At 49.1% G+C, this 23,417-nt stretch overlaps 1 protein-coding gene across 1 annotated transcript in view; it reads right to left on the reverse strand.

The window, feature by feature from the left end:
* Window positions 1-1,971: 1,971 nt before the first annotated feature.
* LOC132566393 (protein eva-1 homolog C-like) overlaps window positions 1,972-23,417 on the reverse strand; it is a 291,940-nt gene continuing 270,494 nt past the window's right edge. The window contains exons 7-8 of the mRNA XM_060231397.1: window positions 18,864-19,028; window positions 1,972-3,534 (exon numbers count right to left, since the gene is read on the reverse strand). Of these exons, the coding sequence (XP_060087380.1) occupies window positions 3,170-3,534; window positions 18,864-19,028 (530 nt within the window). The 3' untranslated portion in view covers window positions 1,972-3,169. The remainder of the gene's footprint in view (window positions 3,535-18,863; window positions 19,029-23,417) is intronic.

Raw genomic sequence — 23,417 nt, forward strand, 5'->3', positions numbered from 1 at the left:
TCCAACCCCCTGCACAAAGCAGGAACTTCGCAAATACTCCCTCCCCCCCACACACACATATATCCCCAGTAACCATTGCTCCATGCCAAGAAGATGGCAAAAACCTCCAGGATCCCTGGCCCAACTAACCTGGAGAAAAAATGCTGACTGACCCCAAAGTGGCAATCAGCATTTTCCCGGGCGTGTAAGAAAGGGCCAAATCTCTGAAGCCCCTCCCTCCCCCGGGCTCCACCCTCCAAATCTTCAGGTATTTCCCAACCATACCCTCGATAGACAACTAGGAGGCCAAGAATTGTTGCCACTGCCCAGGGGTCGTTTTGTAGAAAAATAGGTGATGGAGCTCATTAGCATAACTCATTAGCAAATGCCACCACCCCCCAGCCAAAAGCAACTCGATGCAAGAAAGGAGAGCCCCGGGCGAGTGAGGCCTGCTCGGGCTGGCTAGAGATCCTTGCTCACCTGGGGCTTTCCTTGGCCAACTACCCCCCCAGTCAAAAGGCCAGCAAGACACCCACCGTCCCAAATCACATAAGAAAGGGTAGTGTGGGCTTCTCCAGGGGTTAGTGCTGCTGGGGGTGTGGCAAAGCCCCTGGTGGCTGGCTGGCTGCCCACTCTCCTAATCCAGGGATTGTTATGCAGCTGCACCTACTCTTCAATGGACAAGGGAGGTGGGGAGGAAGAGGGGGAACCCTCAGAAAGGTCCAGGAGCTGTGCTCCTGTGAGCTCCTGCTGAATCTGAGGCCTGGCCTTGCCTATCATATTCCAAAGCAGGATTTGAGCAAAAAAAAAAAAAATGTCCCAACTTTTGGGTACCTTCTGAGCAAAGGGGACAAGGATTACAACTTAGACTTCCAAATGTTTCCCTGAGGAAAAAAACTTCGACATTCCAGTCAGCACATGGGGGCCACCAAATAACAAATAATTTGTGTTCGTTTTAGCAACGGCTGAGCATCCGAGACCCGTAATATATCCTTTACACACAGTGCCAAATGACCAAGGAGGGAGCTCCCAGCCCCATGAGGTATCTTTTACAGGCAGCACTAAATGACCTTGGCTTATTTGTACAGCGCCCTGCCCCCAGTTTTGACTCAGGGCGGTCTAAGGGTTAAGGAGCTGAGCTGCAGCATCCGGAAGGCAAAGGCCGTGCCTCATTAAGTCACTGGAATCTTGGTCAGGATATGAATGCCCAAGGTGGACACGAGAAAAGCAATAAACATCCTATTACCTTGATATGCCGGGAGGCACCGACCAGAATTTCACACAGTCGTCTCTGAGGCAGTGCTCACTAGATTGCTTCCAGTGAGAATGACTTGGCCGAACGTGCCATTTTTGTCTTTAACTTTGAAAGATGGGGCTTGGTTCAAGTCCATTGCAATGCGGGGTGGGGGGGAGGCCTTCTTAGAACCAACGAAATTGGCTTGGAGTTAGCAAGGTACTGTGAACAAGACTGAACTTCTGTTTACAAAGTTGAGAGAGAAAAAGGAGGAGGAGGTGAAGAAGAAGAAGGAGGAGGGGAAGGAAAGGGGGGGAGAAGGAGGAGAAGATAATGATATTGGATTTATATACCGTCCTTCACTCTGAGTCTCAGAGTGGCTCACAATCTCCTTCACCTTCCTCCCCCACAACAAACACCCTGTGAGGTAGGTGGGGCTGAACAAGCTCTCCCAGAAGCTGCCTTTTCAAGGACAACTCTGGTGAGAGCTATGGCTGACACAAGGCCATTCCAACAGCTGCAAGTGGAGAAGTGGGGAATCAAACCCAGATCTCCCAGATAAGAGTCCGCACACTTAACCACTACACCAAACTGGCTGTTGGGATCTGCCAAAAGAACTGTCGGCCCCCAAACTGAAGATTCGAAATCAAAGAAGTACAAAGAGAGCAGAATTTATTTCGCATTCATCATGATCATCCCTATGCGGTATTTTGGACCCCCTCTCGTTCCCAGTTTTTTTCCTGTTAAGATAAATACAATTTTTTTTCCTGTTTATATTTTATTTGGAATAAAACATATAAAACAATGTGCATTGTCGCCTGTAAGGAAACTGTATTTTAACACCAGTAATCAATAAGGCACATCACTGTGCAGCATTTTCAAATATATATATATATATTTTTTCTTTAAACCAACAAACACAAATCTTTCGACCTCTTTGAGGCTAAGAGTTCACCCCTCACTGGCATGGCTCCTATAACGCCATCTAGTCCCTGTTGGAAGAAGAATGTGTAGAAAGTGGGGGGGGGGGGGGCGGGCAACAGGGGGTATTGATTCACTCGGGTCAAGGGGAAGGATTTGATCCCTGAGGTGTCAATAAAAAAATGCTGTCACTGAACAGAAAGGTTTAAAAACCACAGTCTTAAATAAACAAGTTCTAAACTACTGAACATCCAAGCACCAAGATGATTTCAGAGTACGGGAATCCCCAGTTCTGAAGTGGCCTTTTTCTCCCCCCCCCCACCCTCTTCTTTTGCAACTAGGGTAATGCCACGATTTTCTGAAGTTACAGGACGGTCATTCACCATGCCTCCCAGCTGCCGTTCCTTCGTCGCCAACATGAGGTTGGATCCTAAGGAGCATGAGTGGACTTCTGCACATGGGAACAGAGCTCTCCTGCTGTTTCCTGCTCTCCAGAAGCCACTTCTGAACATATGAGAGCCTTACAAATGCAGAGAAATGCAACAAGGGGCAGTGAACCTATAGACACTGTAGGAACCTCCCCTCCTTGCACGGACAAAAGTGCCTTCTGCTTGCATAAGACATCCTCTGGATACAGCCCACGTATCTTGCAATATTCGTTACCAAGTTCCTCATCAGGACACTCAAAAAGCGAAAACGAACCAGCTGAGAAAGACTCTGTGCCATAATTTCCAAACCTTCCAAAATATCGTGATCTCAAAACATCCTGTTGCAGCCAAAATAACACCGACTGGCCTTCCGTTCTCCCGTAACAAGAGGATTTTTATTTTTGTGAAGCAAATACTTGTTGGTAACCTGACTTGGGTAGCCATTACGAGGCTCAAATGGAATGATGGGAAGCGTTATTGCTCGTTGTCGGCGATCCTTCCATAAGCTCTTTGGAAAGGAAAGGAAGACATTATAGAGTGAGGCCCCTCTCTGCCAGGCTTAGAAGGTGTCATCTATGTAGTACCAAATGGTCAACTGGGTCAAGCCTTAGTAGTAGCGATTCAGGCTTCTGGTCCCTGGGATGTCCGGTTGCCCGTTCATCCATATCTCCCGGATGATGCGCTCCCTTTCTTCCAGCCGCTGGGCCCTCTCCAGCTCCTCGGCAGAGGTGAAGACGTTCATGTTCAAAGTCCTTTCGAACCTGCGATGCCGGCGGGCCGACAGGTCCGAGGTGGTGTCTGAGTCATCGTCGCTCTCGCTGCTGTCGCTGTCGCTCTCCCGCGGAGGCTTCTTTGACTGTGAGCGCTTGCAGTCCGTCTTGCAGGAAACTCGGATCACCAAGGCCAGCAGGGTCAGGAGGAGGCCGATGCACACGCCAGAAACAAAGTACAGAGCAGCACGCTCCGGGTTTTCTGTAAGGATCAAGAGAAAAACGACACGACCGTTTATTGGTTGAAACATTTTTTATCCCATCTTTCTCGTCATAAATGGGAATGGGAATAATGGCCAGCTGCATCTACTAGCTGCTGGATCGCTGTAATCATCAAGCACTTCTGGAGGTGAACTCTGGAAGGTGCCTTCTATTGCACGAGACGTTTTGCCGCTCAAGGTCAACACTTTCTGTTCTGACTACCAGCAGCTCTCAAGTTCTCAACATCACCTATTACAGGGGTCTTTAAATGGTACCTATGGGTGCCAAAACACCCACTAACAGTTTTCCTGGTGACCATCAAATAGGGTTCCCCAGTGGGGATGGAGGATCCCCTAATTTGGGGGTCTTCTGCCTGCCACCAGCCAGCTGGCCGGAAGGGTAAATTCTGCCCCCAAACACTACATCCCTGATGTGATGATATCATGCGGAAGTGACATCATCATGTTGGGGACATTGTGTGGTGATGCTGAGGTTTGAGGGCAAAACTCTATGGCTTTACCGTAGAGTTTTGTCCTCAAACCAGAGTCCCCCCATGCAATGTCCCCCCCACGTCCATCTGATGTCTGTTTGGAAGCGGAATCCCACCCCACTCCTGGAATGTTCCCTCCCATCCCTCACTGGTGAGTTGCAGGAACATGGCAGCCCTACCAGGTGATTCTAGAATGTCAGTGGGGCCAGTGAGGCTCTTGCCCAGCAGGGCTTCTGATTGGCCCCTGGAGATCCAATTGACTGTGCAGATTAAAATAATGTTGTTTCAGAGTATCGGTTTTGTTCTCTTACTCCTGTTTTCCAGTGTATTATTTTCCCCTGCACAGGGGCTTCCTTTCTGTGGCTGGCCCCGCCTCCTGCAGTAGCCATTTTGTGGTTGCACCCACCACCCTGTTGCAGAATTCCAAAAGAATTTCAAAAAGTCTGAGGACCTCTGCCCTACTACTGGGGCAGAGTGGGATACTATCTGGCTGGCTGGCAGATGATCCTAGGTACTCCCTCCAGCATCTGCAGCTAAGAGGCAATTTGATTCTGGTTAGAAGAGCCCGCTCTCGCCAGCACTCGGAAGCTAAGCAGGTTAGTACTTGGATGGGAGAGCAATCCAGGGCTTTTTTTTTGTAGCAGGACCTCCTTTGCATATTAGGCCACACCCCCTGATGTAGCCAGTCCTCCAAGAGCTTGCAGTAGGCCCTGTAAGAAGAGCCTCTTAAGCTCTTAGACGATTGGCTACATCAGGGGGTGTAGCCTAATATGCAAAGGAGATCCTGCTACAAAAAAAGCCCTAAAGAAGGCCGGGAGACTAAAGAAGCACTAAAGAAGGTGAGACACTAAGGAAAGCCAGCTGTGGTGTAGTAGTTAAGAGTGGTGGACGCTAATCTGAAGAACTCGGTTTGATTCCCCAGTCCTCCTCCACATGCAGCTGTTGGATGACCTTGGGTCAGTCACAAGTTCTCTCGGAGCTGTTCTCTCAAGAGCAGTTCTCTCAGGGCTCTCTCAGCCCCACTTATTTCACAGTGTTGTGGGGAGAGGAAGGGAAGGAGATTGTAAGCTGCTCCAAGATACCTTCAAGGGAGTGAAGGGTAGGGTTTAGAGCTGAGAAGACCGTAGATTTATACCCCGCCCTTCACTCTGAATCAGAGTCTCAAGAGCAGCTTACAAATCGCCTTTATCTTATTCCCCCACAACAGACACCCTGTGAGGTGGTTGGAGCTGAGAGCTCTCCCAGCAGCTGCCCTTTCAAGGACCACTCTGCAAAAGCTATGCTGACCCAGGACCATTCCAGCAGCTGCAAGTAGAGGAGTGGGGAATCAACCCCGGTTCTCCCAGGTAAGAGTTCGCACAATTAACCACTGCACCAAATTGCTGCTAACTCTTTTTTCTTCTTACGCAGAGGCAGGTAATGGCAAACCAGCCCTGTTTCTCGCTGTCCTTGAAAAGACTACAGCAGCGGTGGCCGAACTTGCTTAACACAAGAGCCAAAGAATAAATGTCAGATGTTTGAGAGCCACATAAGGTTGCCAGCTTCCCGGTGGGACCTGGAGATCCCCCGCTTTTACAACTGATCCCCAAGTGGCAGAGATCAGCTTCCCTGGAGGAAAAGGGAAGAAAAAGAGAACCTGGAGGAGATTCTACATTTATGCTGTGAACTTTATGTCTGGAATTTAGAGATGCTGAAATCGTTTTGCAGTGAAGCAGCTGGTTAAACTGAAACTGATAGAAACTGAATCGCCTGAATATCTGGAATGGGTGTTTTTGTCTGTTGCTGCTACCTGCCTGTCCCGCATTGGTCTTGTCAGCCACCAGCGAGCCTGCAGTAGATGTGGACTATTGCACCCTTCTTAAATCTTCGTTCGCGAAGCCAAGCCGAGAGAGAGAGAGAGCTATTGCTGAAGTTATCCGCTGTATCCCCTTCTGAGATTTTTGGAAATTAAGGGCTACAGGGTAGTGTATTTCTGTTAGAACTCAAGTGAAGTTGTCTGCAATTGCAATTCCTGGAATTTTGATACCTGTGAGCACACATTTCCTATTACTGTTACCGTTGTCTTTGAGGTGTTTACCACCAACTTTATTGACTTCTGTAATACTGCAATATAGCTAGACTAAAGATATTAAATTTTGTTGATGATTATTACTTAGCGCGCTTTCGGCTTCCATCTGTTGAAACGTTTATGCTTAAGTCCCCCTTTCAAATACATTCCCTGGAGAAAATGGCTGTTTTGGGGGGGGGGGGGCTCTATGGCATTGCACGATGCTGAGGCCCCTCCCCTACCCAAACCCCGCCCTCTCCTGGATCCACCCTCAAGGTATTTTCCAACAACCCTAGGAAGGCAAGAAAATAGATGGGAGGAGGAGAAGACTGCAGATTTATACACCGCCCTTCTCTCTGAATCAAGAGTCTCAGAGCAGCTTACAATCTCCTATATGTTGTTAGCCGCCCTGAGCCTGCCAAGGTGGGGGAGGGCGGGATATAAATGAAATTAACAATAATAAATAAATAAATAAATATATCTTCTCCCCCCACAACAGACACCCTGTGAGGTGCGTGGGGCTGAGAGAGCTCTCACAGCAGTTGCCGTTTCAAGGACAACCTCTGCCAGGGCTATGGCCAACCCAAGGCCATTCCAACAGCTGCAAGTGGAGGAGTGCGGAATCGAACCCGGTTCTCCCAGATAAGAGTCTGCACACTTAACCACTACACCAAACTGGCAATGGATCCATTCACACCTGTAAGGCCTGCCATACAAAACACCACAAACATCATCAGGTAAAATAAATCTGGGGCTTCACGCTCTGCTACACCTCTCTGGATAACCTTCCCTTTGACTGCTGCTTTATTTATAGTTCTGTGGAGGAATGCTTTACCCAGTGGGGATCTTTGACAAAACCTATCTTGACACTTATGTGGCCGAGAAGAGAGAGAGAGAGAGTTGAAAAGAAAGCAACTTTAACTTTTTAAAATAGGTTCTCCAAGCCACTGCCTTGGTTTGGCTTGGAGAACTTATTTAAGACAATGAGGCAGTGGGGGCTTCGAGAGCCACACTCTCTCAACTTGACTTCGCGAACGAAGACTTAAGAAGGGTGCAGTAGTCCACGTCTGCTGCAGGCTCGCTGGTGACTGACAAGACCAATGCGGGACAGGCAGATCCGGCCACAGTGGCTGCAGGGAAAAGTCTGATCTGGGGTTGGTGCTGTAGCAGTGCGATTCTTCCTCAATCTCCTTTTGTCCTCAAGACCAGCTATGCGTGCGTTCTCAAAGGAAGAGACAGCCTGGTGGATGGTGTGCCTCCATGCTTTGCGATCTGAGGCTAGGTCAGACCACTGGTGATGGTTGATGCGACAGGTGCCAAGGGATTTCTTCAAGGAGTCCTTGTACCTCTTCTTTGGTGCCCCTCTATTTCGATGGCAGGATACCCAAGGGGGAGCCCACCCCTCCCCCCCCCCCGAGAGCCACACAATATGGGTGAAAGAGCCACATGTGGCTCCTGAGCCACGGTTTTGGCCACCCCTGGACTACAAGGTTGCCATAAGTTGGCTGCACCTTGACAGCACTTTTTCCCCTAAGGCTAGTGAAAGGGGCACATTTTGAATGGATTGTTTGGGATGTGCATTCGTGATTCATAATGAAACAATTGCAATGAATCCATTCACACCTGCAGGGGCTGCCATACAAAACACCACGGACATCATCCGGCAGGCCTCGGATTCAGCAGGAGCTCAGAGGAGTGCAGCTCCTGAACCTTTCTGAGGGTTTCCCCTCTGCCTCCCCACCTACCTTGTCCATTGAATAGTAGGTGCAGCTGCATAACAATCCCTGGATTAGGAGAGCGGGCAGCCAGCCAGCCACGCCCCCAGCAGCCTTCATTAACCCCTGGAGAAGCCCACGCCACCTTTTCGCCACTTCTTATGTGATTTTGGGTGGTGGGTGACTTGCTGGCCTTTTGACTGTTTGTGTGTGGGGGGGGGGTGGCCCAGGAGAGCCCCAGGCGAGTGAGGCCTGCTTGGGCTATCTGGATCTCTAGCCAGCCCAAGCAGGCCTCGCTTGCCCGGGGCTCTCCTTCCTTGCATCGGGTTGCTTTTGGCTGGGAGGTAGCAGCATATGCTAATGAGTTATGCTAATGAGCTCCACCACCTATTTTTCTACAAAAAACGACCCCTGTTATCTGGTGAAATAAATCTGGGACTTCACGCTCCATTACACATCTGTGGACAGCCTTCCCTTGAAGGCTGCTTTATTTATAGTTCCATGGAGGAATGCTTTACCCGAGCAGGGAATCTGTGACAAAACCTATCTTGACACTATGTGGCCGAGTTTCTAAGAAGTGGAATGGTTGTGTTTCTGCTCCATCGGTACTCAGAATTTAGCTTTTCAGCCTGCCTTCAGAATTGCCCATTCCGACTTCACAAATTGTTGCAAAAGGGCACAACAACAGGAAGAGGCAGAAGCTGTTGAGCAGCTTCTCAGACAGACTCGTGAGCAGCGTTCGTGTAACACTGGCCAAGCGCTCAAAGTGCTTCATATCCGGCACCCCAGGATTTTTGCAGCTTATCTCATGACATATGGTAAATCTTTTCTCACCAAATAGAGCTATGCATCCACTGCATCTCAATGTATTTCTCTTTTAGAATAGTGCAGGGGGTGGCCAAACTGTGCCTTGGGAACCACACGTGGCTCTTTCACACATATTATGTGGCACTTGAAAGCCCAGCTTGGAGAAGGCATTTGTCTCTTTAAATTCCTTCTCCAAGCCAAGCCAGCTGATGTGGGGGGTTAGGAGAATGCATTTAAAATTAAAGTTGCTTTCTTTCCAATTTTCCTTCATCTCTCTCTTTCTTTCTTTCTCCATTAAGGATCAGTTAAACATAGAAATAAATAAGATATGTCAACACTTCAAAGCTACTTTTATTCTTGCCTGATGCTCTCTCTCAGGACTTTTTTTTAAGCAGAAACTCCTTTGCATATTAGGCCACACACCCCTGATGTAGGCAATCCTCCAAGAGCTTACAAGGCTCTTATTCCAGGGCCTACTGTAAGCTCAAGGAGGACTGGCTACATCAGGGGGCGTGGCCTAATATGCAAAGGAGTTCCTGCTACAAAAAAGTCCTGCTCTCTCTCTCTCTTTCTTTCTGTGTATGTGTAATAATATATATGCCCAGTGATTCAGATGGGGGCATGGTAGTCCAGCTGTGTTCACGTCTTCCAGCTCAAACATCTGACATTTATTCTACATGGCTCTTACATTAAGCAAGTTTGGCCACCTCTGTTCTACACCAAAGCCTGTGTATTCTCTGTACAAGTCAATCAAAGACAGAGCTAAAAAGGAACTTTTCCAGCTCCCTTTGGAAAGATAAAAAACAGAGGAGTCCATTTGGATTTCTTAAAGGAAGGACACTCCACAGTTCTGGGGCTGCCACAAAAAGGCCCTGCTAACAGAGGAGACTCATGCAGCCTCCAGATGGTTCTAGCTTTAGCGGTACAAGGAATTCCACCCTCAAACACTAGACGTCTGTCATTCATCCCCACCACATCCATGTCCTTTATTTGTCTTACTATTTCATGTCAAGGCCCTTGTGATCCCTGAAGGCAATCAATTTATAGGCTGAGACCACATGCTGTTAGCCTACATTTTGATACAAAGAGTTCAGAAGAAGAGCTTGAGGAGTCTTAGGCTGGGTAGTGCAAATATGTCATTTAACAGAAGAAGAAGAAGAAGAAGAAGAAGACTGCAGATTTATACCATGCCCTTCTCTCTGAATCAGAGACTCACAGCAGCTTACAATCTCCTATATCTTCTCCCCTCACAACAGACACCCTGTGAGGTGGGTGGGGCTGAGAGAGCTCTTACAGCAGCTGCCCTTTCAAGGACAACCTCTGCCAGAGCTATGGCTGACCCAAGGCCATTTCAGCAGCTGCATGTGGAGGAGTGCGGAATCAACAGACACCCTGTGAGGTGGGTGGGGCTGAGAGAGCTCTTACAGCAGCTGCCCTTTCAAGGACAACCTCTGCCAGAGCTATGGCTGACCCAAGGCCATTTCAGCAGCTGCATGTGGAGGAGTGCGGAATCAAACCCGGTTCTCCCAGATAAGAGTCCGCACACAAAACCACTACACCAAACTGGCTTTCTCTCTCTCTCTCAAACTTCTCTCTGAGAAGGAGTTGGCACAATTCTGAAGCAGTATACCATGAAAAAAAATCCAATCAGAAGAGGCCTGTGCTATAAGCAATAACAATATGCATAAGAGATGACATTTTGTTGTTGCTGTTCATCGAACTGAAGTCTAGGGTTGCTGACTCCATGTTGGGAAATTCCTGGAGATTTGGGGGTGGAGTCTGGGGAGAGGGGGGCGGTTTAGAAAGAAGAAGAATTGCAGATTTATACCCCGCCCTTCTCTCTGAATCAGAGACTCAGAGCGGCTTACAATCTCCTTTATCTTCTTCGCCCACAACAGACACCCTGCGAGGTGGGTGGGGCTGAGAGGGGTATACTGGTACAAAGTCCACCCTCCAAAGCAAGCCATTTCCTCCAGAAGAACTGATCACTGCGTTCTGGAGATCAGTAATATCTCCAGGAGACCTGCAGGGCCCACCTGGAGGTTGGCAACCCTATATACGATTCTTGTCACCGCTTGGAACATTTCCAAAAGCACGCTCCCGCCAACAGCCCTGCTGACACACAGAACTTCAAAACTCCCACTTCAGGGTTATTTTAGAGCAGGAACACACAGGAACACAGTTCCAGCTGGCTTGGCATCAGGGGCTGTGGTCTAATATGACCATCCATCCATCAGGCACCTAATAGAGCGATGCAGAGAATTAAGAACTACAACGAAGCTAGACCGCCTTTGTAAGAAATTTTATAGCACCACTTTTAAGTTTTAAATTTATAAATCGTTTATGTGTGTTTCTGCTTTTAAAATCATAAGGTACTGTTGTTGTTGTGTCATGATTGTGAGCAGCCCAGAGTCCGTGTGCGGAGCGGGCGGCACACAAATTTAAGGTAGATAAAATAAAAATAAAATAATAATACGCAAATAAGCTCCTGCTGGGACCTTTTCTACAAAAAAAGCCCTGTGCGGAACAGGGGGCATGGCCTAATATGCAAATGAGTTCCTGCTGGGCCTTTTCTACAAAAAAGCCCTGTGCGGAACAGGGGGCATGGCCTAATATGCAAATGAGTTCCTGCTGGGCCTTTTCTACAAAAAAGCCCTGTGCGGAACGGGGGGCATGGCCTAATATGCAAATGAGTTCCTGCTGGGCCTTTTCTACAAAAAAGCCCTGTGCGGAACGGGGGGCATGGCCTAAAATGCAAATGAGTTCCTGATGGGCTTTTTCTACAAAAAAACCTCCCGCTGTCCCAGGCCATCTATCCATCCCCGTGTTCAAATGAAAACGAAGGTGGGCTGCAAGGCAGGACGAAACGGCAAGCCTCCTAACTACGAAGACCAGATTGAAGGAGCAGGCGGAGGAGAGGAGCTTTCCCCGCCACGGGATATGAGTTCATGCAAGTCTTCCCAAACAGTGGGGTGCATTCCAGAAGAGACAAGGCCAAACCCACTATAGCGTACAGTCCTTGCACAAATAAACTCTGAGTGTCCTTAATTTATGGGGCAGCTACAGCCTCAGGTTCCAGAGGAGGAGGAGGAGGCTGCCTGCCTCTGTTGCCGCACGGAACACAAAGAGTCCTCTGTACCTCCAGGACTGATTGGGGAAGCGAGAGCTCTTTAGACGCAGGCAGTGAACAATGAGGGGGAAAGCCTTAGGTTAGTCCAGAAGAGATACAGAATTGTGTGCAGGCAGCCTCTGCCCATCAGTCTCTGACAGTGGTTCAGTAACCGATTGGCTGGACTTGAACTTTTTTTTTTTGTAGACAAAGTCCAACAGGAATTATTTGCATATTAGGCCACGCCCCCTGACATCACCGTGGTTTCACACAGGGTTTTTATGGGAAAAGCCCAGCAGGAATCATTTGCATATAAGGCCACACCCCCTGACATCACCATGGTTTCACGCAGGGTTTTTATGGGACAAGCCCAGCAGGAATCATTTGCATATTAGGCCACACCCCCTGATGCCAAGCCAGCTGGAACTGAGTCCCTGTGCATTCCTGCTCAAAACAAAAGCCATGCAAACCTTTGCTTTCCCCCCCTCTCTTCTTTCTTTCTTTCTTTCTTTCTTTCTTTCTTTCTTTCTTTCTTTCTTTCTTTCTTTCTTTCTTTCTTTCTTTCTTTCTTTCTTTCTTTCTTTCTTTCTTTCTTTCTCTCTCTCTCTCTCTCTTTCTTTCTTTCTTTCTTTCTTTCTTTCTTTCTTTCTTTCTTTCTTTCTTTCTTTCTTTCTTTCTTTCTTTCTTTCTTTATACAGTATATATAGTAACAAACTAACTTTCCCTGTCCCTTTCTTGGTTTTGCCAAACCCTAAATTGAGCCAAGAAATAAAGGCACCAAAGAAGAAGGGGACGGCAAATGATGAGATGGCTGGACAGCGTTCTGATATAACCAACGGGGTTGAGGGGAAGCCCAGCAGGAAACATTTGCATACTAGGCCACACCCCGTGGTGTCATGCCAGCCGGAACTGTGTTCCTGTATGTTCCCTCTAACAAAAAAAACCCTGGCCCAGAAAGGTTTGCGAACCTCTAGGTAAGGCCTGGGGATGTCCTCCTATTTCATGTGCTTTCCAGATGAGAGAGGTCAGTTCCCTTGGGGAAAATGGCTGCTTCGGGGGGTGGGTTCTATACTGTTCTGAAATTCCTCCCCTCTCCAAACTCTGCCCTTTCCAGACTCCACCCCTAAAATCTCCAGGAGCTTCCCAACCAGGAGCCGGCAACCCTCTACCTGCACACCTGAAACATGGTTTAGAACAAACAAATGGCACCTTTAAGACCAAAAAAGTTTTATTCAGAATATAAGCTTTCGTCTGTGCATGCACACTTCTTCAGATGACGAATCTGAAGACGTGTGCATGCACACACGAAAGCTTACAATCGGAATAAAACTTTGTGGGACTTAAAAGGTGCCACGTGACTCCTGCTTTTTTCTACTGCTTCAGACCAACACAGCTGCCCACCTGGATCTAACCCTGGTTCAGTTTGCACTGATCTTTGCAGGTTCTAAAGTGCAGTTCTGGAGACCTTCGAATTATTCCAAGACGACAGGAGGCCAGCAGCGGCTGCGATGTGAGCAGCTCCTGACAGGGCGAGTCTGACTGACCCAAGCACGGCGGAGGAGAAGCAACCGTGCTGGCTGCAGCCTAGGGTTGCCAATCCCCAGGATGGGGCAGGGGATCCCCCGGTTTGGAGACCCCCCCCCACCAGCTTCAGGGTCGTCAGAAAGCGGGGGGAGGGGAGGGAAATGTCTGCTGGGAACTCTGTTATTCCCTATGGAGATTTATTCCCATAGAAAATCATGGAGAATTGATCCGCGGGTATCTGGGGCTCTGGGGGGGCTGTTTTTTGGGGTAGAGGCACCAAATTTTCAGTATAGCATCTAGTGCCACTCCACAAAATACCCCCCAAGTTTCAAAAAGATTGGACCAGGGGGACCAATTCTATGAGCCCTAGAAGAAGGTGCCCCTATCCTTCATTATTTCCTACGGAAGGAAGGCATTGAAAAGGTGTGCCGTCCCTTTAAATGTGATGGCTAGAACTCCCTTGGAGTTCAATTATGCTTGTCACAGCCTTGATCTCGGCTCCACCCCTAATGTCTCCTGGCTCCACCCCCAAAGTCCCCAGATATTTCTTGAACTGGACTTGGCAACCCTACTGCAGCCCGACACAATGAGAAGCACATGGGCCTCAACAAACACCCTGACAAACACAGCACTCCCACGGCATTTCCCAAGCCCCGTTCGCCTGCAGAGAGCGTGAGGTCCGAAGTCATTCATCTCCTAAGGAAAGGCCTCCAGGCCAATGTTGTTATTCCCATTATACGTCTCTATATTCTATAATAAATAAATAATAATAATCTCTGCGTTACTGCCTGTCATTTCCTGCAGGGGCCATGTGTGTCCAGACAGCCCTGTGGAGAGCGACGGTCTGAGGTTTTTGGCGTGGAAGTTTCCGTCCTTAATGCTATTAATGCCCCTCTGCAAGCATCTGGCTCATTATCAGAATCCACAGAAATCACTGGAAAGCCCCGTTGACCAGAGAATGATGCAATAAGAAAAGGATCTGGGCAGGGGGAGAAGGCAGCTGATGTCTGCAAGCCGGGTCTCATCAGTTCATGCATGCATTGTATTTCTTACACTGAGTTACACTCAGCTTTTCCTCCCAGCTGGGACTTGAAGCAGCTCAGAACATGGTTCGTCCTCTCCTCCATTCTCTCGCAACAGCCCTGTTAGCTGAGCCAGGCTTGTGAGGGGCCCAAGGCCACCCAGCGAGCTCCCAGGGTAGAAGTGAGGATTCGAACCCCGAGTTGCCCAGGGCGCTAGTCTCCTGCTCTATCTGCTTTGACCTAGTGCCGCTGGATGTAGTTCCAGTTTATGGCACTTGGAGAGAGAGAGAGACAGAGAGAGACAGAAAAAGAGACAGAGAGAGACAGACAGACAGACGGACGGACGGACGGACGGACGGATGGATGGATGGATGGATGGATAACAGGCAGGCAGACAGATAGACGACAGACAGATGTCAGTCAGTCAGTCAAGTCAGACACACTGATGCAGGGCTTTTTTCTGGAGAAAGAATTGCAAGAACTCTCAAGACGGAAACGGAGAATCACAAGGGTGCCCCTCATGAACTTTTAAACTTTTTTTTTGAGAATTTTGTTTCCACTAAGAGGTTCCCACCAGCCAAAAGCGACCCAGTGCAAGAAAGGAGAGCCCCAGGTGAGCGAGGCCTGCTTGGGCTGGCTAGAGATCCAGCCAGCCCATGTAGGCGTTGCTCACCTGGGGCTCTCCTTGGCTGCCCCCTCCCCACAGTCAAAGGGCCAGCAAGCCACCTGCCAGCCAAAATCACCTAAGAAGTGGAGAAAGGGTGGTGTGGGCTTCTCCAGGGGTTAATAAGGGCTGCTGGGGGCGTGGCAAACCCCCTGGTGGCCGGCTGGCTGCCCGCTCTCCTAATCCAGTAGAAGCTGCACCTACTATTCAATGGACAAGGTAGGTGGGGAGGAGGGGGGGGAACTCTCAGAAAGGTTCAGGAGCTGTGCTCCTGTAAGCTCCTGCTGAATCTGAGGCCTGATCTGGACCTGAAGTGAAGCAACCATACAACCTAGTCCTTGCTGTCTTTGGGCTGCTCAAGAACAACTGTTTCCCTCCAGGCGCTACGATTTCCAGACTGACGTACAGCTATAAAGGAGGTCTGTAAAATGCATCAAAGGCAGCCACAAAAAGTTAATAAAACTGACATAGGCGTCCCCTTTTCCCTCAGAGGACACAGCGGGAATTGTAGAACACAATCTCAGGCACACTAGCCAAAGGAGGATTCCTGTGAAACTTAAAAAATCCACACAGTGGGCTCCAGCCACAGTTACAAATTTTATTTTATTTATGTCATTAAACTTATGTTTAGTTAAAATTGTTATACTGTGCCTTTACCTCTTGGCTTAGTTTAGGGTCTGGCAAACCCAACAAAGGTACAGGGAAAGTCAGTTTGTTGCAAAAAAATAAATATTTTGAACAGAGGGGGGAAAGCAAAGGTTTGTAGGGCTTTCTTTATAGCAGGAATGCACAGGAATACAAGAAAGCCCTGTGTGAAACAATGGTGATGTCAGGGGGTGAGGCCTAATATGCAAATGAGTTCCTTTCAAACAGCCCAACAACTGAAAGTTTTTTTATTATTTAAAATGTTTTTTTGTCCCTTCCTACCCAATGTAGGGTCTCCAGGGTAGCAAATAATGAAAACCATCAAAATTGCTTTTTTTAGTATCTTATATAACCAGGGCTTTTTTTGTAGCAGGAACTCCTTTGCATATTAGGCCACACACCCCGATGTAGCCAATCCTCCAAGAGCTTACAGTAGGCCCTGTCATAAGAACCCTATAAGCTCTTGGAGGATTGGCCACTTCAGGGGTGTATGGCTGAATATGCAAATGAGTTCCTGTTACCAAAATAGGGTTGCCAATCCCCAGGTGGGGGTAGGGGATCCCCCAGTTTGGAGGCCCTCCTCCACTTCAGGGTCGTCAGAAAGGGAACTCTATTATTCCCTATGGAGATTTATTCCCATAGAAAATCATGGAGAATTGATCCACAGGTATCTGGGGCTCTGGGGGGGGGCTGTGTTTTGAGGTAGAGGCACCAAATTTTCAGTACAGCATCTAGTGCCTCTCCCCAAAATATCCCCCAAGTTTTGAAATGATTGGACCAGGGGGTCCAATTCTGTGAGCCCCAAAAGAAGGTGCCCCTATCCTTCATTATTTCCTATGGAATGAAGGAATTGAAAAGGTGTGCCGTCACTTTAAACGTGATGGCCAGAACTCCCTTTGGATTTCAATTATGCTTGTCACAGCCTTGCTCCTGGCTCCACCCCTAATGTCTCCTGGCTCCACCCCCAGTCTCCTGGCTCCACCCCCAAAGTCCCCAGATATTTCTTGAATTGGACTTGACAATCCTATACCAAAAAGGCCCTGGATATTACAAAAAAACCCAATTAAACATATAAACAACAAAACAAAACGTCGGTGAGGAAACGCCAAACAAAATGTAAAATAAGATGAACTTCCTGAACACTTGACATTTTCCAGGAGGTAAATTTGGGTCAGGCAGAAGCGTAAACCTCAATCCTGAAACAGAGTTATTAGCCCAATACTTTCCCCGTTGAGAGAGACCTTCCCAAATAAAAGAACTGCAATCCTCCCTGCGAAGAAATAACCCCAACAACAATGCAAGAGCCGATGAAAGATAAAAGCCGTGGCCTAAGGAAACGTCTTTCCCAAACAAGATATCAACATGACATTACAGCAAGCGGCATCCACGGTAAAGTTAATTTTCACACTTCAACTGAAGAGAAGCCAAAGCCGGGGCTGGGCACATGTGCCACTCATTGAGCAAATTACAGGGCAGAGCACCGTCTTCCACAGTGAGGAAGCCTTTCATCTCTGAAATCAAAAGGGGTTATTAACCCCTGTCACATAGACCTTAGCCTAAGCTTCAGAGGATGAGAACTAAAGTCGATAAGGAGGCTCAGATGAGTCCAATAAAGACTATATGGAATAGGGCTGCCAAGTCTCCAGTGGGGTTGAGGAAGCTTCTGTTTCTCCCCCCCCCCCCGCCCCTGCTTCTGTTGCCTGTGGTTGTGTGCACTTCCAGTAAATTTTCAAAAACCCAGATGTGGGGTAGCTCTAGGAATTGCCATAAACACTATGGTTTTACCCAGGGCTTTTTTGGGGTAGAAAAAGCCCAGCAGGAACACATTTGCCTATTAGGCCACACCCCCTGACATCACCATTGTTTCGCATATGACTTTTTTTGTAGAAAGAGCCCAGCAGGAACTCATTTGTATATTAGGCCATACCCCTTGATATCACCATTGTTTTACCCAGGGCTTTTTTTGGTAGAAAAAGCCCATCAGGAACATTTCCCTATTTGCCTATTAGGTCACACCCCCTGACACTGCCATTGTTTCACATAGGACTTTTTTTGTAGAAAAAGCCCAGCAGGAACTCATTTGTATATTAGGCCACACCCCCTGACATCACCATTGTTCCACAAGTGACTTTTTTGCAGAAAGAGCCCAGCAGGAACTCATTTGTATATTAGGCCACACCCCCTGACATCACCATTGTTTCACATATGACTTTTTTTGTAGAAAGAGCCCAGCAGGAACTCATTTGTATATTAGGCCACACCCCCTGACATCACCATTGTTCCACAAGTGACTTTTTTGTAGGAAAAGCCCAACAGGAACTCATTTGCATATTAGGCCACACCCCTGACACCAAGCCAGCTGTAACTATGTTCCTGTGTGTTCCTGCTAAAGAAAAAAAAGCCCTGGTTTTATTATCGTTTACCATAGTATAATCGGGTATAATGCCACAGAATCCACCTTCCAAAGTAGATATTTTCCCAGGATTTTTCTCTATAGTTTTCCATAGACCTTCCAAAGATTCCTAGAGCTATCCATGTCACATCCATATTTTAATGGAAGCAATGTGACGACACAGCCAGTATCACAGCCCACAGCCCTCCTACCGATTCCCTGGCACTGCCTGGCAACTCTGCTATAGCCATTGCTCCTGGGCAGATTCCATGTGCAGAGGGGACAACTCTTCAGACTGCCAGCTTAGAGAAATTCCTTGCAATTTGGGGGGGTAGGACCTGGGGAGGATGGGGTATTGGGTGGAGAAGGGCCTCAGCCAGGTATAATGCCACAGAGTCCAGCTTCCAAAGCAGTCATTCTCTCCAGGGAAACTGATCTCCGTAGCAATGGTTCCCATCCAGTTCCTTGTATGTGCATTTTGTCTACACTTGCCTCTCACTCATAGAAAAAGCCCAGCAGGAACTCATTTGCACATTAGGCCACACCCCGGGATGTCACCAAAAGTGACGGCACCTGTTCAGTAGGTTACTTTCCGCATATTGACACAGAACAGCACTGTGCCATCAGCTCCATTTCAGGGATGTGTATTCTCACACAGCCCAATGAGAGACCTTGTTTCACCCCCGCCCCCCCAAACCCACCAAACATGGCCAGAGAGAGACAGCCGTGTGCAGCAGAGCAGAAAGTTTGGGCGAAATCTCTAAACTGCTGTTCCTTTAGAAGGAGGAACGGAAACCAGAAACGAGTGAATGTTAGATGCAGCGGGTGGGGATCGAAAAAGGCATGTCACCTTCAGACACGGCGGTACGGGCAATAAGGCATCCAGCGGACAGAAGAGGTGGGAAACAGGCCTACCTGTGATGAAGGAAGATGCTGCCAGGATGTTGCTGAGTAGCTCCATCTCTGGGCCTGTACCCGCGGGCTCCATCGTGCCGTCCACCGCAGTCCTCTCATCCGCTGGAAGCAACAAGGGCCGGGTGTCTAACGGGTAAAAGGTAGCCGACCTCCCTTTCTTCTTTTCTGTTCGGAACACAAAGCAAACAACCTCTGATTCCGGGGCCTGCCGCTCCGGCGAGGAGAACTGCCGTCCTCGCCCAGAGACGGCTCCGGCATCTGACGTCTCCCTGCTTGACTTGAGCTGCCTGCTCCACGAGAGCCCTCCAGGCGACTCCTGTGCTCGCTCGCACAGCAAGGTCTACCCCTCTCCGCAGCTTTCAAGTCACCAGTTAGACACACCCAGCTTTTACGGCAAATGTATAATCAGAGGCCTTTGTTCGCTGCCCGTCAAAAGAGCCTTTTATCAGAGCTGAGACCCGCCAAAGTTGTCCTAACACAGTGCGGCAATCCCCCTCACATGAAAAAGGGAACAGAAATCACACAGGCAGCTCTGCTTGCAACTGACTGTAATCCTATAACTTCTGCTCTACACCTGGCAAACAAGCCTTTCCCCCCTGTCTACTCCCAGCCTTTATGAAGGAGCGGGTAGGTCTGGAAGTCCCGTTATGACTTCCTAGCGGCAGCTTTCAGAGGGGGAGAGAAAAGTGCTGTTAATGCCTGGGGTTTTTTATTTGTCGAAATGTCAGTGGTTGGAGGAGGCAGTTCCTTCCTCCAGCCTGAAAGAGACCCTTTCAAGGCCTTATCGGATCAGCTTGCCCGAGAACTCCTTGTACCTTGATCTGTTTGCAGACACCTCCGGCGGGACGGCCACAAAAATGCTAACTGTTTTTGAACGCTGCGAGGCTGGGTGACTGGCAGAACTGATGCGGGGGGGGGGGGGAGAATCTGCAGGCTGAAGGATGTTTTTTCCAGCCCGTGTCCCTCCACGGCCTCTTGCCACTGAGCCAATGCCAGTTCCGTTTGGCTCCCACTTATCAGGCGGTGTTCTCAGAGCACGTTGTGACACTTGGCATATAAAGTATCCTCCGTGTGAAAAACAGGCGAGCCATTTCGTGCCACACAGTGCTGGATTAACAATTAGGCCAAGTAGGCACTGGCCTGGGGGCCCTAGGGTTGCCAAGTCCAATTCAAGAAATATCTGGGGACTTTGGGGGCGGAGCCAGGAGACTTTGGGGGCGGAGCCAGGAGGAAGGGTGTGACAAGCATAATTGGACTCCAAGGGAGTGCTGGCCATCACATTTAAAGGGACAGCACACCTTTTTAAATGACTTCCTTCCGTAGGAAATAATGAAGGATAGGGGCACCTTCTTTTGGGGCTCATAGAATTGGGCCCCCTGGTCCAATCGTTTTGAAACTTGGGGGGTACCTTGGGGAAAGGCACTAGATACTATACTGAAAATGTGGTGCCTCTACCTCAAAACACAGCTCCCCCAGAGCCCCCGAAACCTCCAGAACAATTCCCCATTATACCCTATGAGAATCGATCTCCACATAGGGAATAATGAAGCGCTCAGCAGACGTTTCCCTCCCCCCCCCCAACCCGTTTCTGGTGACTCTGAAGCGAGAGATTGGCCTCTCTACTCACTAGTTGCTGCCAACTTCTTCAGAGTAACACAGACACCCCACCCCAAGAGGAAGCCTTTCAATCGAAGACCGAAGCCTCCAGAGGTGAAAAGGCACATGGTCCTCTGGGGGCCGGGCTTCCCCACACCGGCCAGCTGACTGGGGGCGGGAAGGAGCCTGGGAAAGCAGGAGAACCCCCGCTGGGACCTGGGGATTGGCAAGCCTAATGGGCCCCCATGCCTTTAGGAGCCCCAGGCCAGCTTCCCCTCCCCGTTTCCCCCCTGCTTGCAGCCCTCTCCATCAGCACGCGCAGCCAGCAACTGAACTGCTCTTTGCCCAATATTGCCTGGTGCGGCTGTTGCTGGCGTTGTCGCCAAGTCTGCCTCTCTGTGCCTTTCCCCCGCAGCCTAGTCAAAGGGGCTTTTGAGAAGGTGCCTGCAGGCTGCAGTGGGGGCCATGGGAGGTGGGGCGGGTGCTCAGACTCTGAGATAATTTGCGAGGGGCCCCCAAGATTTCAACTGCCTAGGGGCCTCCATAGAGTTTGATCTGACACTGGTCAGCCATAACTCTCTCAGATCTGTTCTGCTCAAGAGCAGTTTCTGTCAGAGCTCTCTCAGCCCCTCCAGCCTCACAGGGTGTCTGTTGTGGGGGAGGAAAGGATATTGTAAGCCACTCTGGCCCTCCAAATGAAGGGTGGGGTATAAATCCAATCTCTTCTTCTACTCACTGGCAAGCATTCCACCTCCTGTGCATCCAGCTACCTGCACTGCCCAGAACTACCAGGGGGAAATGTGTGGATTGTTCAAGCAGTGCTCTTTATGGTCACAGCAGCCACATACACAGTGCCCTGGAGAAAGGACATGGAGATAGCTATGAGCATAGGCGAGGGGAGGGGGTCATAAGCAAACAGGGGAGGGTGCAAAGGAGAATGTGGGGTACGTGGGTGGGGGCAGAAAGGGAGGCAGGAGTGGGAGTTCTGGTGGTGGGCTGGGAGGAGGGCTTGAGTACTTTCTGCCCAGGGCTAAATGGAATCTCCATGTTTAGTGGTAGACCTCTGAACGACAGAGCCAGGAGGCAACATCAGGGGAAGGCCTCGGCCTCTATGCCCTGTTGTTGGCCACTGCATGAGGCAGGGTGCTGGATTAGATTTCTGTCTCCTCCCCACCTACCTTGTCCACTGAATAGTAGGTGCAGCTGCATAACAATCCCCAGATTAGGAGAGCGGGCAGCCAGCCAGCCACCAGGAGCTTTGCCCCAACCCCAGCAGCCCTCATTAACCCCTGGAGAAGCCTGCGCGACCCTTTCTCCACTTATGTGATTTTGGGTGGCGGGTGGCTTGCAGGCCTTTTGACCCACACACTGATCTCTAGCCAGCCCAAGCAGGCCTCGCTCGCCTGGGGCTCTCCTTTCTTGCATTGGATGTCTTTTGGTGTGGGGGGGGATATGCTAATGAGTTCTGCTAATGAGCTCCGCCACCTGTTTTTCTACAAAACAACCCCCAGGTGCGGGCCTGAGGAAAGCAGGGTTTAGGGAGGGGAGGGAGAGACGGGATGCTCTATAGAAACTCGGAAACTGCCATTTTCTCCAGGGAAATTGACCTCTGTAATCTGGAGATCAGGTGTAATTCTGAGAGACCTTTGGGAGCAACCTGGAAGTGTGTAGCCCTACAAGGAGGGCATTTTTTTAAAAAGGGAACAGAGTAATGAAATTATTAGGGAAGCTGCTATTATAAAACGAACAGGGTTCCCTCCATTGGAAAGAATGAAGGATAGAGGCACCTTCTTTGGGGGCTCATAGAATTGAACCCCCTGGTCCAATCTTTTTGAAACTTGGAGGCTGTTTTGAGGAGAGGCACCAGATGCTAGGCTGAAGATTTGGTACCCTTACCTCAAAAACAGCCCCCCAGAACCCCAGATGGCTACATTAGGGGTGTGTGCGCTAATACGCAAATGAGTTCCTGCTACAAAAAAAGCCCTGTCTCTCACTCATGGAAACCGCCCAGGTTGTTATCTGTAGTCACCTCAATCTAATGTGTGATATTCTGAAGGCTCAGCTAAATATCACATGCAAACAGCTGTAAAAGCACTCCTTTATTCTCCCTCACCTGGCATGCCTAATTAGGGTTGCCAACCTCCCTGTTGTGTCTGGAGAGCTCTTGGGATTAAAACTGATCGCCAGGCAAGAGAGGTCAGTTCATCTGAAGAAAATGGCTGCTCAGGAGGGAGGGATCTATATAGCTATTCCCCTTTGAGTTCCCTCCCCTCCCTTCCCAAGCCCCACCCTCCACAAGCTCCACCCCCAAAATCTCTAGGTATTTCCCAACCCAGAACTTTCCTCTTGGTCCTTCCCCTGCCTGCCAGATCTCTGGGACAAATCTTTTTGAGTGGTGCAAAAAAGATGAAAAGAGTAGCCGTCCCGATTATGTTCGGAACTGTCTTCTCTTCTAGGAAACCATGTAGTGCAGAGCTGATTAGGGCGGCATTGTTAAGCAGCGCTGATAACGGAGTATTGTGTTTCTTTAGCGCTTGACTTTCTCTGCTCTTTTATGGCTTTAATGGATTAAAAAAAACACCAAAAAAACCATCATGATCCTCCCCCTCCCCTTGAGTCTTTTGTTGGAGAAAGACACAGATAAAACCGCAATGCAATCTGTCGTAGGGTTGCCAGGTCCAATTCAAGAAATATCTGGGGACTTTTGGGGTGGAGCCAGGAGACTTTGGGGGTGGAGCCAGGAGCAAGGCTGTGACAAGCATAATTGAACTCCATCTGGTCATCATATTGAAAATGACCGCAGACCTTTTAAATGTCTTTCCTCCACTGGAAATAATGAAGGATAGAGGCACCTTCTCTTGGGGCTCATAGAATTGGACCCCCTGGTGTTTTGAAACTTGGAGGGTGTTTTGGGGAGAGGAACTGGATCCTATGCTGCAAATTTGGTGCCTCTTCCTA

Source organism: Heteronotia binoei, chromosome 1 (assembly GCF_032191835.1).
Source record: "Heteronotia binoei isolate CCM8104 ecotype False Entrance Well chromosome 1, APGP_CSIRO_Hbin_v1, whole genome shotgun sequence".
Taxonomy (NCBI): Eukaryota; Metazoa; Chordata; class Lepidosauria; order Squamata; family Gekkonidae; genus Heteronotia; species Heteronotia binoei.